The sequence below is a fragment of the Mixophyes fleayi genome, chromosome 1 (genome assembly GCF_038048845.1).
Source record: "Mixophyes fleayi isolate aMixFle1 chromosome 1, aMixFle1.hap1, whole genome shotgun sequence".
NCBI classification, from domain to species: domain Eukaryota; kingdom Metazoa; phylum Chordata; class Amphibia; order Anura; family Limnodynastidae; genus Mixophyes; species Mixophyes fleayi.
Window position 1 is genome coordinate 211,569,875 of NC_134402.1, and position 13,696 is coordinate 211,583,570.

The following is a 13,696-nucleotide window of genomic DNA, read 5'->3' on the forward strand; positions in this document are numbered from 1 at the left end:
GTATAAAAATCCTCTTTTCTCTATCATCCTATCTGGGGGACACTGCTTACCATGGAGACGTTCTAAAGCAGCCCCCCTAAGGGTGGGACCACTCTGACAAGCCAGCCTGTAGAGCACTATGGCCAAAATTGGCGTCCGCAGACGCAAAGACATTAAATTGGTAGAATTTGGTAAAAGTATGGACCAAGGACCAGGTGGCTGCTCTGCAAAGTTGGTCTGCTGAGGCCCCGTTTCTAGCTGCCCAAGACGCTCCCACTGACCAGCTGGAATGGGCAGTAAGTCTTCCTGGCACAGGCCGGTTAGCCCTGATATAAGCGTGCCTGATAGTTGTAATAATCCATTTTGCAATGGATTGCTTTGAGGCTGGCCAGCCTCTTTTATGAGAGTCAAAAAGGATAAATAAGGAGTCAGTGCGACGAATTTGAGAAGACCTTCTAACATAAATTCGAAGCGCCCTGACCACATCTAAACTCTGCATGAAATACCTATTGGAGGATGACTCTCCCCCCTGAAACACTGGAACCACAATCTCTTGGTTCATGTGAAAAGCCGAAACCACCTTCGGAACAAATGATGAAATAGTTCGTAGAACCGCTCTGTTCCCGACAGGAAAGAGCTCCCAACTCTGACACTCTGTGGGCCGATGCAATTGCCAAAAGAAAAACTACTTTCCACGTAAGAAAACTTAAATCAGCTGAACGTAAAGGCTCAAAAGGAGGACCCTTTAGCATATCGAGCACCAAGTTAAGATCCCATGGTGCTGTAGGCGGAGCGTAAGGAGGCTGGATATGCAAGATACCCTGCAGGAAAGTCTTAATATGAAAGATGAAAGAAAACCGAAAGAGCTGACACCTGCACTTTTAAGGAACCCAATCAAAGACCCCCCTCAAGGCCATCCTGAAGGAATGCCAGAAAATGGGAAAGACGAAACGACGAAGTATGACAGAGCCGCTTCTCACACCAACCAGACTCGGTGGTAACCCGAAACTGGCTTACGAGCTCGCAGCAGTGTGTTCATGACTCTAGGCGAGAAACCTCTAGACCTCCAAAGGCTGGCTTCAACAGCCATGCCGTTAAAGTCAGCCAAGGCAAGTCTTGATATCGGAAAGGGCCTTGGAGAAGAATGTCGTCTCGGAGTGGTAGACGCAATCCCTGACCTACCGTGAACGAGATTATATCTGCGTACCACACTCGTCGCGGCCAGGCAGGGGCCACTAGGATTACCGGTAGTCCCCCTTGTCTCACCCATCTGAGAACGTGGTGAATCATGGGTATTGGGGGACACAGTTTTATTACAACTTGTTTACTTGTTTTATTACAAGTTACAACTGTTAATGTGATAGATTAGTTGCTATACCTGTATTTATTCAGACTATATCTTGTGTGACTGTTTCTATTACATTGTGTGGGATTTTTTTTATATGTCAGAGAAGGGAAAATCCCTGACTTACCGCGATCGAGATTATATCCATACAACCGGAAGGCCCATGGCATGGTCATGACGTCAACAGCTACTGCTAGGGGGTTTCTTGCCCTTGCGCAGATGGTGGAAAACGGATAGCGCGCTTTCTAACCTTTTTGAAAAGACCCTGATCAGAAGATTTAGGCTCATCTAAATCCGTAAGATCCAAGGCCTGCCTTACTGCTAGGACCAGATCATCAACACCCTGATTCTTAGAGGATTCTTCAGGGTCTGTGAAAAGAGCAGAGTCCGATTCAAAACTGGGTTCGCCCTCCTCTTCAGAATACTCCTTTAGAATCAGAGGGGGATAACAGAGGATTTGTAGACCGAAGTCTCTTATTTCTTGAAAGTCCAGATTTTGGAGATTCAAGCAACTTGTTTAACCTATCTAGGCCTCTGACCAATGATAAGAACCAAGCTGAGGTAGAGCCTGGATTTGTGGGCAGGGATGATAGACCTGGCACGCTATTTCTGATGTCTGAGCCGTAACAGGCATTCCCACACTTACTGGAAGGGCTGTTTGTTCAGAAACCACTGGATTAACAGTAGAGGCCACTATTAACTCTGTGGACTTAGTAAGAAGCTGAGCCAGGGAAGTAACTGACTGTGTCAAGAAAGTTACCCATGCTGGTTTCTCCGGTATCGGAATTACACTAGACTGGGCCTTTGTAGTGAGTGACCCCGTTACAAAATAAGTACAAAGTGCCCCTGGCTCCTTTTGTCCAGAAGGTAATCTAACTTTACATGCTGAACAATATTTTGTAAGAGGAGCTTTTCCCTTCCCTGACATATAAAAAAAATCCCACACAATGTAATAGAAACAGTCACACAAGATATAGTCTGAATAAATACAAGTATAGCAACTAATCTATCACAGTAACAGTTGTAACTTGTAATAAAAGTGGCTAAAGATGGCTAAGTAGAATACTAATGTTTTTCATTATTACTACTTGCACCATATAACAACAACCTTCTATCTAGTATGAATAGAAAGGTAAATAATAAAGAATAATGGTACTTAGCCTTCCAGCTAAGCACTTTCAGGAGAGGAGTCAGTCAGCAGTGTCCCTTCAGTCTGAGGAAGTCTGTTTCCGGGCTTCCTTTGGCGCACAGATCGGGCTCACTCATGTGCATGTCAGGGGTGGGGGAGCTCTATATTATTCAGCTCCTCCCCCCGACTCTGTTCTGCTACTGCTCCTAATCAGTGGTGTACTCAGAGCAGACACCGCATTATGTGACCAGTTTCCGGCGTCTGATGCGTCCAGGCTCCTGCCCTGCTGGATCATGCAGCCAGACTAAGATTCCCCCCTCCTATGAGGAGGGAACTTGATATGCCCCAACAAGATGGCGTCCGCCACCACTCCGAGAACCCGCGCTCTATGCCTGTGAAGGCAGCGCCGGTTGTCGGGAGGCTGTCAGAGTGACAGCGGTTTGAATAAACCGGATGTCACTCTGTTGAAAAAGACACTGTGCGCTATGTCAGTGAGAGCCGTTCAGCTCTCTCCCCAACAAAGCAGTGTCGCTGCAAGCACCAAAGAAGGAGTGTGTTCTCCATATATAGAGCACACTCCACCGATCCACCTATAGTTAAAACCTCTAACAATAAAAAGTAAATTAAAATGATAAATAAATAAAAAACTACTAGCTGTAAAATATAAGCCCAACTCCTTGGGCACTTAGATTCAAACTGGGGCTACAGGGGTTGGTAGAGGGAGGGGTCAGTCAGCATACATGTAACAAAGTTAACTAGCTAAGTGCCAACTCCCCAAGCTCCCCTCCGCAGCCCATGGTAAGCAGCGTCCCCCAGAAAGGTAAGCAGTGTCCCTCAGATAGGATAGAGAAATGGTCTATTTTCCTTCTGTTTGTAGCAGACACAGTCACACAGGGCCTGTGAAAGGTTCCTAGGCGACCTAAGCAAAGTTTCAGCCTACTGCCCATCCTCCCCCCAAATATTCACTTGCCAACCCCACACACACTCATTCTGAGACATTATTGTGTTCTTGCCCACAGTGCCACCCTCCATAGCTCAATGTCCTCGGCAGCTGCCTAAGTGTGGCGCTCCTGCTGTCACAGAATGTAAAGTAAGCCTTTCTGCTGAAATGTTTATATAAATATATTGCTTTACAATTCCAGTAAGATGCATCATATGGGAATTTTTAAAAATGGGTACCTTAAATTATTGCAAAACCCCCTCTAATATGTGTTTTCATTGTCTAATAATTTCTATATCCTTGTCCTCAACCTTCTTTTTACATCATTGGTAATTTACATGATCTTCCTAAATAAGTCCACAACAATTCTCCCAAAAACTATTCCATCTCTTTTACCAGTGTAATATTAAGTATAATAGTATGCATAGTATTTGTTATACTGTACAACTTTTCTTCTCCAGGATGTTATCTCAATATCTTCTTCCTTTGCAGGTACTACTGCTGTCTTTCTCGCTCATCATTTTCCCCTCTGTGAGCCAATTTACAAAAAACAAAATCCAAGAGGGCAATGATTTCGTTCCTGTCAGAGGTAAATTTTAATTTACTATACTCAAATTTATTCTTGTAGTACTTTTATGTCAGCCTCCAATTGTCCATCTCAATCATGTCAGCTCTTCAGATGATATAGGTGTGGTTGAAGTGGGGGCATATACAGTGTTATGTCATACCACCATTTCTCCTACTGCCATCTTTGTAAAACTATCCCATTCACGTACATTTTACACTTTGACTACTGAGCGTTAGAAATTTTTAATTTAAAACATTTTTTTTAATAAAATATCTCTGCCTCCTCCTGAAGTTCTCTATATGACAGACTCCTTCTCTTCCCGAGTCACCTTCTTTACACTTTAGGCCATCTTGCTGATGTCTCCAGGTCAAGTGACCTTCTTAATTTGCATTACACAGAGAGTCTTGCCTGGCAGTAAGCTATGACTGTGAGCCTCTGATGGCTCAACATAAACTCTAACCACTGACCAATGAAAATTTAAACTCCAGCATGTCTATAACTGCAGAAGTTCCAATTCCTGTTCCGCCTGTGATCATACAATTATGGCAACAGCAGGGTGAATCCCCGGCACTCTAGAATTCAAACACAGAAGTAGGGGGTGGGGGGTGTTTTAATGGGCAAGTGCGCACCTGATTGTACCTACCATCTGGCTCCTATGTATACCTAACTCTGTTTACTTGTTCATTCTATATAAAACATGTAAGTATTCTTCTACTATGCTGTAACTGTTGCAACAGAAGCCCATGTGGTTACTATAGGGTCTTGCTACATTTGTTGCCACTGCACCAGCATATCACATTCCCATTATATAATTATATCTGCCTATAACAAATTCAGCAGTATTGGGTGGTGCACCCTACTTATGTGTGCTTGACATTAATTGGAAAGAGCAAAAGGAGGAAAACATGCTTAGTTGGGGCAATCTGTGATACAATGATATATAGATTTATAAAAACATAGTCTTTATTAAAAAAGTTTACAATATATTCCTGAAATGGACGAGTAGCGAATAGTTGAAAACAAGAACTGTGATAATGATATAGTGCAAACCGTATAGTGTATTAAAATGGCAGCGTAAGCCACCAAGACCTCGCTGTGTGTAATGTTAAGCGTAAAGTTTAGCAGGATAAATTAATTGCTACTTTGTAGATCCTTTAAATTGTCTTGAATACCTCTCTATAAAAATATTCAAACCGCCATTCATATGGATATTGTTATTATTTCTGAATCATAAACAATGATTGTACCTATCTATTGGTATATTTGGTACTAAAAGGTTAAGATAATAATAGTATATAAATTATAATCTTATCCAGCATACATATGTCTCATATCAAAGGTAGAGAAAAAAGGAACTGTTATTCAGTCCAGTGTAACTCTGTAGCAACCTATTGTTGATAAAGAATATTAGCTCTCACTTGAGTGGTTTTAGTATGATATATCTCAGGCAGTATAATCACTGAGTATGGTTCCCTTCAATGCCAGTATAACTACTGTTCTAGTTATACCCCATTCATACTGCACCAAAATCCCGGGTTTTTGCCGGGGCGAGCTCAAACGACCCGGGTCTTGGTGCAGTATGAATGGTACAAGTCAAAAATCCCGGGTCTAAAAACCCAGGTCTTCAACCCAGGATTTATCGAGGGGTAATTCCCGGGTCGGACCCGGGTTGCCTGCACTATGAATGGTGCAACTCGGGTTTTTCAACCCGGATTGCACAGAAAACAAGCTGATTGGCTGTCTGCCTGTCTCTGGAGGATGATGTCATCGGTGGGAGCCCGTGGAAGAAAAAAAAAACAGTCACCTTTCAATGACATCACCATTTTTCTGCCAATGAAAACTGCTCTGGTGATGACTCCCACAAATTGCCAGGGCACAGACTTGTGCAGTATGAATGGGGTCAACCCGGGAAATTCCCGGGTCCGAGGTGCAGTATGAATGGTGTTTCTGAGCTGGGACGCTCCGAGCCCCGGCAAAAACCCGGCTTGAAGAACCCGGGATATTGCCGGGGCGGCAGTATGAAAGCGGTATTAGTTGCTGGGTAGTTTCTTCCTGTAATGAAGTCTAAACAATTGCTAATAGGCTTATAATATAGCAGACTAGCAATGAAAACAAAAGGTTGCTAGATATCCATCTTAAATGACACACTAGTACAGTGGTTCCCAAACGTTTGCAGTTTGCAGCACCCTTAGAATCTCCATAATTTTTTCAAAGCACCCCTCCAAAATATTTACCGAGCAGTCCCGTTTTATAAATAGTTATAAGTAGGTCAAAAAACCGTAATAAGTATTTAGGCCAGGCCAGAAATACTTATTTAGTTGTATGCAAAAAATAATACACATAAATCCAAGGGAAAAGAATATTTTTATATATTTTTTTCAATTAAATTTCTGTCAAAGAATAATTTACAGCTAACTCACACTGTGCCTTCCTTCATCTCCACAAACTCTGTGCCCTCCTTCATCTCCACACAAATCTGTGCCATCCTTCCTCTCCACACACTCCGTGCCCTCCTTCATCTCCACATACTCCGTGCTGCTTTGCATCCTCACTCTGCCCCCTCTGTCTTTTCTTCTGTCTTACCAATTCTGCGGTGCCTGAGACCCAGCATCCTCTCTCCTGCCGCTTGCATGTCAGGTGTGATGACGTCACGCCCAACATTCAGTGAGAAGCGAGGAGGGAGGTGGATGCTGGGTCACCGGTGCTGCCAGATTGGTAAGTTGTTTTTTTTTTCCTCCTCCTGCCACGGCACCCCTGTGACAGCGCCACGGCACCCCTGGGAGCCGCAGCGCACTCCTTGGGAACCGCCGCACTAGTATTTAAAGGGTGTGAGGTTAAATCCTATATAGATCTTATCTCTGAAGATATTAATGAAAGTGATTATACTGCCTGAGATATATCATAGTAAAACCACCTTTTAGTACCAAATATACCAATAGATAGGTACAATCATTGTTTATGATTCAGAAATATTAACAATATCCATATGAATGTTGGTTTAAATATTCAAGACAATAAAAAGGATCTAGAAAGTAGCAATTAATTTATCCTGCTAAACTTGACGCTTAATATTACAAATGTGATTTATTAATATATCCTTATAACAAATACACACAGCGAGGTCTTGGTGGCTTACGCTGCCATTTTAATACACTATACGGTTTGCACTATATCATTATCACAATTCTTGTTTTTATCTATTTCACTAGTCCATTTCAAGAATATATTGTGAACTTTCCTTTTCCTTTTTAAATTCCTTAATACAGGCTATGTTTTTATAAATCTATATATCATTGTATCTCAGAATGCCCCAACCAAGCATGTTTTCCTCCTTTTGCTCTTTCCTACTATAAGGCCTTGCAGAAAGTATGCTGCCTAATTGAAACCATTATGCGGTGTACTACATTATACTACAACTCATAACACTTCACATAATACTTTACCTGAAATTGCCTGCTGAAAACTCAGAAACATGCTGTTGCTGTCATTGACATGCTGTAAAGAAATGACCTTCCTTAGCAACATCTGTAACAGTGGAAGCAAACTGTAAAACAACCTGTGTCACAGTAAACCCACCTACAATTTTTGAATTTGTATGTTGCAAAAAACATATATTCTCTGTTTTGATGTATGTGAACACGTACACTAGATGAGTAAAAGTATGTGAACACCCCTTGTAACTAGTGTGTTTGGCCATTTTAGCCACACTAATTGCTAACAGGTGCATAAAATTAAGCATTTAGCCATGCAATCTCCAAAGTCATACATTAGCAGTAAAATGGGCTGTACTTAAGAGCTCAGTGACTTTCAACATGGCACTGTCATAGGATGCCACCTTTCCAACAAGTCAGTTCATCAAGCAGCATAGGCCACACAAGCTGACAGAATGGGATAGCTGAGTACTGTAGCAAGTGGTGTACAAAAATAGTCTGTCCTTGGTTGCAATACTCACTACCAAGTTCCAAACTGTCTTTGAAAGCAAGTAGCTGTTCCTCGGGAGCTTCATAGATTGCGTATCCCTGGCCGATGAGCCACACACAAGCCTTAGATCACTATGCGCAATGCTAAACGTCTACTGGAGTGATATAAAGCACACCGCCACTGGACTCAGTAGTGATAATGCGTTCTATTGAGCGACGAATCATGCTTCACCATCTGACAGTGCGATGGATGAATCTGGGTTTGCTGGATGCCAGAAAACTTCCTACCAAATGTAGACTACCAACTGTAAAGCTTGGTGGAGGAGGATTAATGGTCTGGAGCTGTTATTTATGGTCTGGACTGGCCCCCTTAGTTCTCATGATCATTGATCATTTGTTTATTTATTTATTTGTATAGCACCACTAATTCCACAGCGCTGTAGAAAATTTCCTTTCTCATGAAAGGAAATCTTAATGCTACAGCATATAATGACATTCTAGAAAATTGTGTGTATACAAATTTGTGGCAACAGTTTGGGGACAGGGCTTTCCTATTTCAGCAGAAAATAGTTTCTCGAGTTTGATATGGAAGTACACTTGAATGGCCTGCACAGAGCCCTGACAGAGCCCTGACCTCAACACCATCAAATATCTTTGTAATAAATTGGAACGCCGACTGCAAGCCAGGTCTTATAGCCCACCATCGGTGTGTGACCTCATTAATGCTCTTGTGGCTGAATGGATGCGAATCCCAGCAGCCATATTCCAAATAATAGTGAAAAGCCTTCATGGAAGAGTGGAAATTGTTATAGCAGGGGATCAACTAGATATTAATGTCTAAGGCTTTAGAATGAGATGCTAAAGAAGTACATATGGATGTGATGTTCAGGTGTCCACATACTTTTGACTATGTAGTGTATATATATTCACTAACATATATACATATAATCTAGCAGTGTTCTCTGTAATACCATTTCAATTGTTTTTAAACATTAGAAGCATTAATATTAAAAATGCTACTAATCTAACCTGGCAAATTAGTTGTACCCCTTAGCTAACATTAAGGACTTTTCCTGATTAAAAAGTATGAGCAGTGGGTTTGGCGGATAACCAAGTTAAGAGATCAACAGGAAGTCTATGTAAGGATTACGAGATCCACTTGTGAAAAATCAATTGTTTAGTTAGACTGGAAAAAAGATATGTGTTTATAAATATGTTTGTTTACAAGTATATTTGTCTACATTCATAAATATATGTACATTTATAAATATATTAGCTTATAAATTAAAATATTTGTTTATAAATATTCATGATTAAATGTGCCAGCCAATAACAACAATTTAGATGTCTCATTGACCTGTCCACCTTTTGGTTTGGTGAGTGCCTAGATGTTTAATTAAACACTGATGATCACTAACTTTTTTATACATTTTTGTAAGTGTGGCTAGATTCATTTAACAAAGCTCTGTATTAGATCTTATATCTAATATATTTAATTATGTATGTCATCTAGGTGTAAATAAATAAATTATGTAAATAAATGCAATATATAGCTTTTAATATTACACTTTGAGTCTCCTTAGTTAACTGTATCTCTGAGATAAATAGTGATAAATAATACATAAAATTTGTGGAGAGCCATCTTACAGACATTTCATTAATACAGATATAATATATATGGTAAATCAAAATTTGGTAGGATAATAAAATATTCTAAGAAGACCAACTGATCCTCTCCATGTTCACAGAAGTTTCTAAGGAAGATCAGTTGTAACCCAAATTTCAGCAACAGTGTGCTTCTGAGTTTTCAATAGTTCATTTCAGTCAGAAGTCTTACTTCATTATGATCTTTAAGGGCCTGGACTAGAGGGTTAGAATGTGGGAAACTGAGTTGTAGTGTGTACTGAAGCATCACCTACTCAATACTCAAAAGGTATTTGTGCTAAACAGTAAAAACATGCAAGATAGCTAGAGTTTATGGAGATCCTATTAAAACTCATAATTCTATAAATGTTGGAGACCTCAAAATTTGTCATTAAACCCAGCTTATGTTTACTGTTTTTTGCAGTCTTCTCCAGGTCCTTGCATAACTCTGCTTCCTCAAGGGTATTTAATTTACCAAGTGACAGCCGTGATGCTACACATTGGGCAGGTCCAGAAAGCCAGGCACAAAACAGAGAACTGAAGTCACTAAGAAAATATCTGGATGCAATTTTCTCTAACCAGGCAAAACAATTTATGGAAGAAGAATCCCTGGAAGTAAAGAATCATACAAGGCTGATAAATCAAAATAGTGCTTCACAGAAGGAAGGCAGTAGCATAGAAATAATTAGTGGATTTAAGGATGATTCTGTGACACAGCAGGTGATAACAGAGGTGTCTTGGAAAGAGCCCTTGAAACAAGAGGGTGAGCTGTAAATTCCCTACACAGGAAATATAATGAGAGGTTGTATGAATGACCCTAGGCACAAGTTCAAGGTTAATCCCTGTTGTATTTGGAAGAACCAGATATATTATATTTGGTGGGACAGCTAACCCATACATTTTTATTTAGTTTGTAAAGTAAAGGAGATTTTTTTTATCTAAAGGGAAAGTTCTATTTACAGTCTAAAGAGATCTTATATAAAGACGGAATCATGACAGTACTTCCATACATGTAGAAATATTGCTGAAATAGTACTTGCATATACAGACACAGCTACAGTGTTATACATTATTTTAAAACAAAGTGTAAATATACTAATGCCAATATTATAATGTTTAAAAATGATTTCAGGCTTGAAAGGCTGGGTCTCTTAGCTGCGATAATAAAATTAATTGATGATACTGCTTGCTGAAGAGAAGTGGCAGCGCGGCATAGACGTGACTTAATAAGGGACACTAGCATCTTTTACTTTATTATAAAATCCAACTAATTTCAAAACACAGGCTAGATTTTGTTGTGATGGCTTTCCATTTAGCTGATAATTAGAGAGCATTCATGAGGTGTGTGGGTGTTTGTGCAGGGGGGATTGGTGGGTGTCAATCCATATATAAGCCTTTAAACTTGTTAATTATGTCTGGCAAATGTTATATTTCTGCTGTCCAATGTTCTATATTTTTTAGTTTATTACTTACGATGAGTTTGAAAATAAAGATATTTTGTGAGAAAATTCAGAACTGTTAATTTATATATAATTATATATATAATCCCTGGGATACAGATATTTCCCAGCTATTGTAGATCAAGGTAAGTCAAAATATAAACACATTGTTGTTTCGCATAGAAATAACATTTCATGACTGATAAAAATGGTTTTCAATTTTTGCATTTAGCAAGCGACTCAGGGAAAATTATGGTCTTTATGATCTATTTTGTCATTTTCCAAACAAGGCCTCTTATGTCATGCTCCACACAAATTCCACTGCAGAATTTTAACTATATATTAAATCAAAGTTGCACAGGCAGGTATGAGGTATTGAATGGCCATCTCCATGCACCAATCACAGCACACACCAAACTCCAATCACTAGCCCACAAACAACCACTCCCTTATTTACCTGCTCTAGTGTGTGGTCCCAGTGCAAAGTACAGTCATACCCAAAAGTTTTGGGAATGACACAAGTATTGCTTTTCACAAAGTTTGCTGCTTCAGTGCTTTCAGACCTTTCTGTCAGATGTTGCTATGGTATACTGAAGTAAAATTACATGCACCTCATAAGTGTCAAAGGCTTTTATTGACAATTACATTATGTTCATGCAAAGAGTCAATATTTGCAGTGTTGACCCTTATTTTTGAAGACCTCTGCAATTCGCCATGGCATTCTGTCAGTCAACTTCTGGGCCACATACTGGCTGATGGTCGCCCATTCTTGCTTAATCAATGCTTGGAGTTTGTCAGAATTTGTGGGTTTTTGTTTGTCCACCAGCCTCTTGAAGATTGACCACAAGTTCTCAATGGGATTAAGGTCTGGGGAGTTTCCTGGCCATGGACCAAAATTTCGATGTTTTGATCCCCGAGCCACTGAATTATCACTTCTGCCTTATGGCAAGGGGCTTCATCATGCTGGAAAAGGCATTGTTCGTCAACAAACTGTTCTTGGATGGTTGGGAGAAGTTGCTCTTGGAGGATGTTTTGGTAGCATTCTTTATTCATGGCTGTATTCTTAGGCAAAATTGTGAGCGAGCCCACTCCCTTGGCAGAGAAGCAACCCCACACATGAATGGTCTCAGTCCTGTGTCATGTTGGCATGACACAGGACTGATGGTAGCTGTGGCAGGATGGACCACCTATGCCACCCTGTCTGTTGTTGATGGGAACCGGCTGGGCTTACTTTGCCACCGTTCCCTTTAGTTATCCCAAATGCACCCTCTTGCCACAGTAGGAGGGGCTTATAATGCTGCCACCACTGAGCTCCTTCTATAGCTGGTACTCCTGACCTCTCACTATAAATCATCATCACCACCATTTATTTATATAGTGCCACTGATTCCGCAGCACTGTACAGAGAACTTACTCACATCAGTCCCTGCCCCATTGGGGCTTACAGTCTAAATTCCCTAACACACACACACAGACAGACACACTAGGGGTCAATTTGTTAGCAGCCAATTAACCCACCAGGGTTGCTGTTGAAGGATCCGCCCCTGGCCTATCACATTAACCAGGGCTGCATGGTTCTAGAAATGCTATGATGTCCTGCATCTTTGTTTTAGACGCAGGAAATGTAGCAGCACATTTTAAATTAAAACTTCCTGTCTCCAAGTGAAACCTCACACATCAAAAGGCCTGATTAGCATTAGACCTTTTTGTTCCAACAGTTGCAGAATTTAAACTTCTAACATCACAATACACAGCAGACTTTCTAGACAAAGGGCCATTGTATCAGATATATACATCAGAAATAGGCATATCCTATAGTAAGGTTAAACAAGAGACAAATTTCTTCCCTTGGTCCCAGAAATTAAAAATTTCCCTATATCAAAATATACACCATATTAAAAATAAGTGCATTGGCAAGTTATATAAATCAGCGGCCTGCGCTATTTTCTTTAAATAAATTCATACCAAAAGTTATTTATCAGTGATCCAGTCACAGTAGCGCTCACCTTTCCTTCTCCGGACTAGCGTTTCCAGATGCCCCAAACAATCTAAAAGGGGATTCATCAGAGAAAATGAGTTTATCCCAGGCTTCAGCAGTCCAATCCCTGTACATTTTGCAGAATATCAATCTGTCCCTGATGTTTTTCCTGGTGAAAAGTGGTTTCCTTGCTGGTCTTCTTGACACCACCAGGCCATACTCCAAAAGGTTTCGCCTCACTGTGCGTGCAGATGCACTCACACCTGCCTGCTGGCATTTCTAAGCAAGCTCTGCACTGGTGGTGCCCCGATCCCGCAGCTGAATCAACTTTAGGAGACAGTCCTGGCGCTTCCTGGATGTTCTTAGGCACCCTGAAGCCTTCTTCACAACTATTGAATCTCTCTCCTTGAAGTTCTTGATGATCTGATAAATGGTTGATTTAGGTGCAATCTTACTAGCAGCAATATCTTTACCTGTGAAGCCCTTTTTTTGCAAAGCAATGATGACTGCACGTGTTTCCTTGCAGATAGCCATGGTTAACAGAGGAAAAACAATGATTTCAAGCACCACACTGCTTTTAAAGCTTCCAGTCTGTTATTCTAACTCAATCAGCTTAACAGAGTAATCTCCAGCCTTGTCCTTGTCAACACTCTCACCTGTGTTAATGAGAGAATCACTGACCTGATGTCAACTGATCCTTTTGTGGCAGGGCTGAAATGCAGGGGAAATGTTGTTTTTGGGATAAAGTTCATTG

The 13,696-nt window shown here is 40.6% G+C and overlaps 1 protein-coding gene across 3 annotated transcripts in view; it reads left to right on the forward strand.

Annotated features, from left to right (window-relative positions):
* CREB3L3 (cAMP responsive element binding protein 3 like 3) overlaps positions 1-11,033 on the forward strand; it is a 169,832-nt gene extending 158,799 nt beyond the window's left edge. For all 3 annotated transcript variants that reach the window (XM_075204863.1, XM_075204864.1, XM_075204865.1), the window contains exons 9-10: positions 3,886-3,982; positions 9,950-11,033. In XM_075204863.1, the coding sequence (XP_075060964.1) occupies positions 3,886-3,982; positions 9,950-10,299 (447 nt within the window). In that variant the 3' untranslated portion in view covers positions 10,300-11,033. The remainder of the gene's footprint in view (positions 1-3,885; positions 3,983-9,949) is intronic.
* The last annotated feature ends 2,663 nt before the right edge of the window (positions 11,034-13,696 follow it).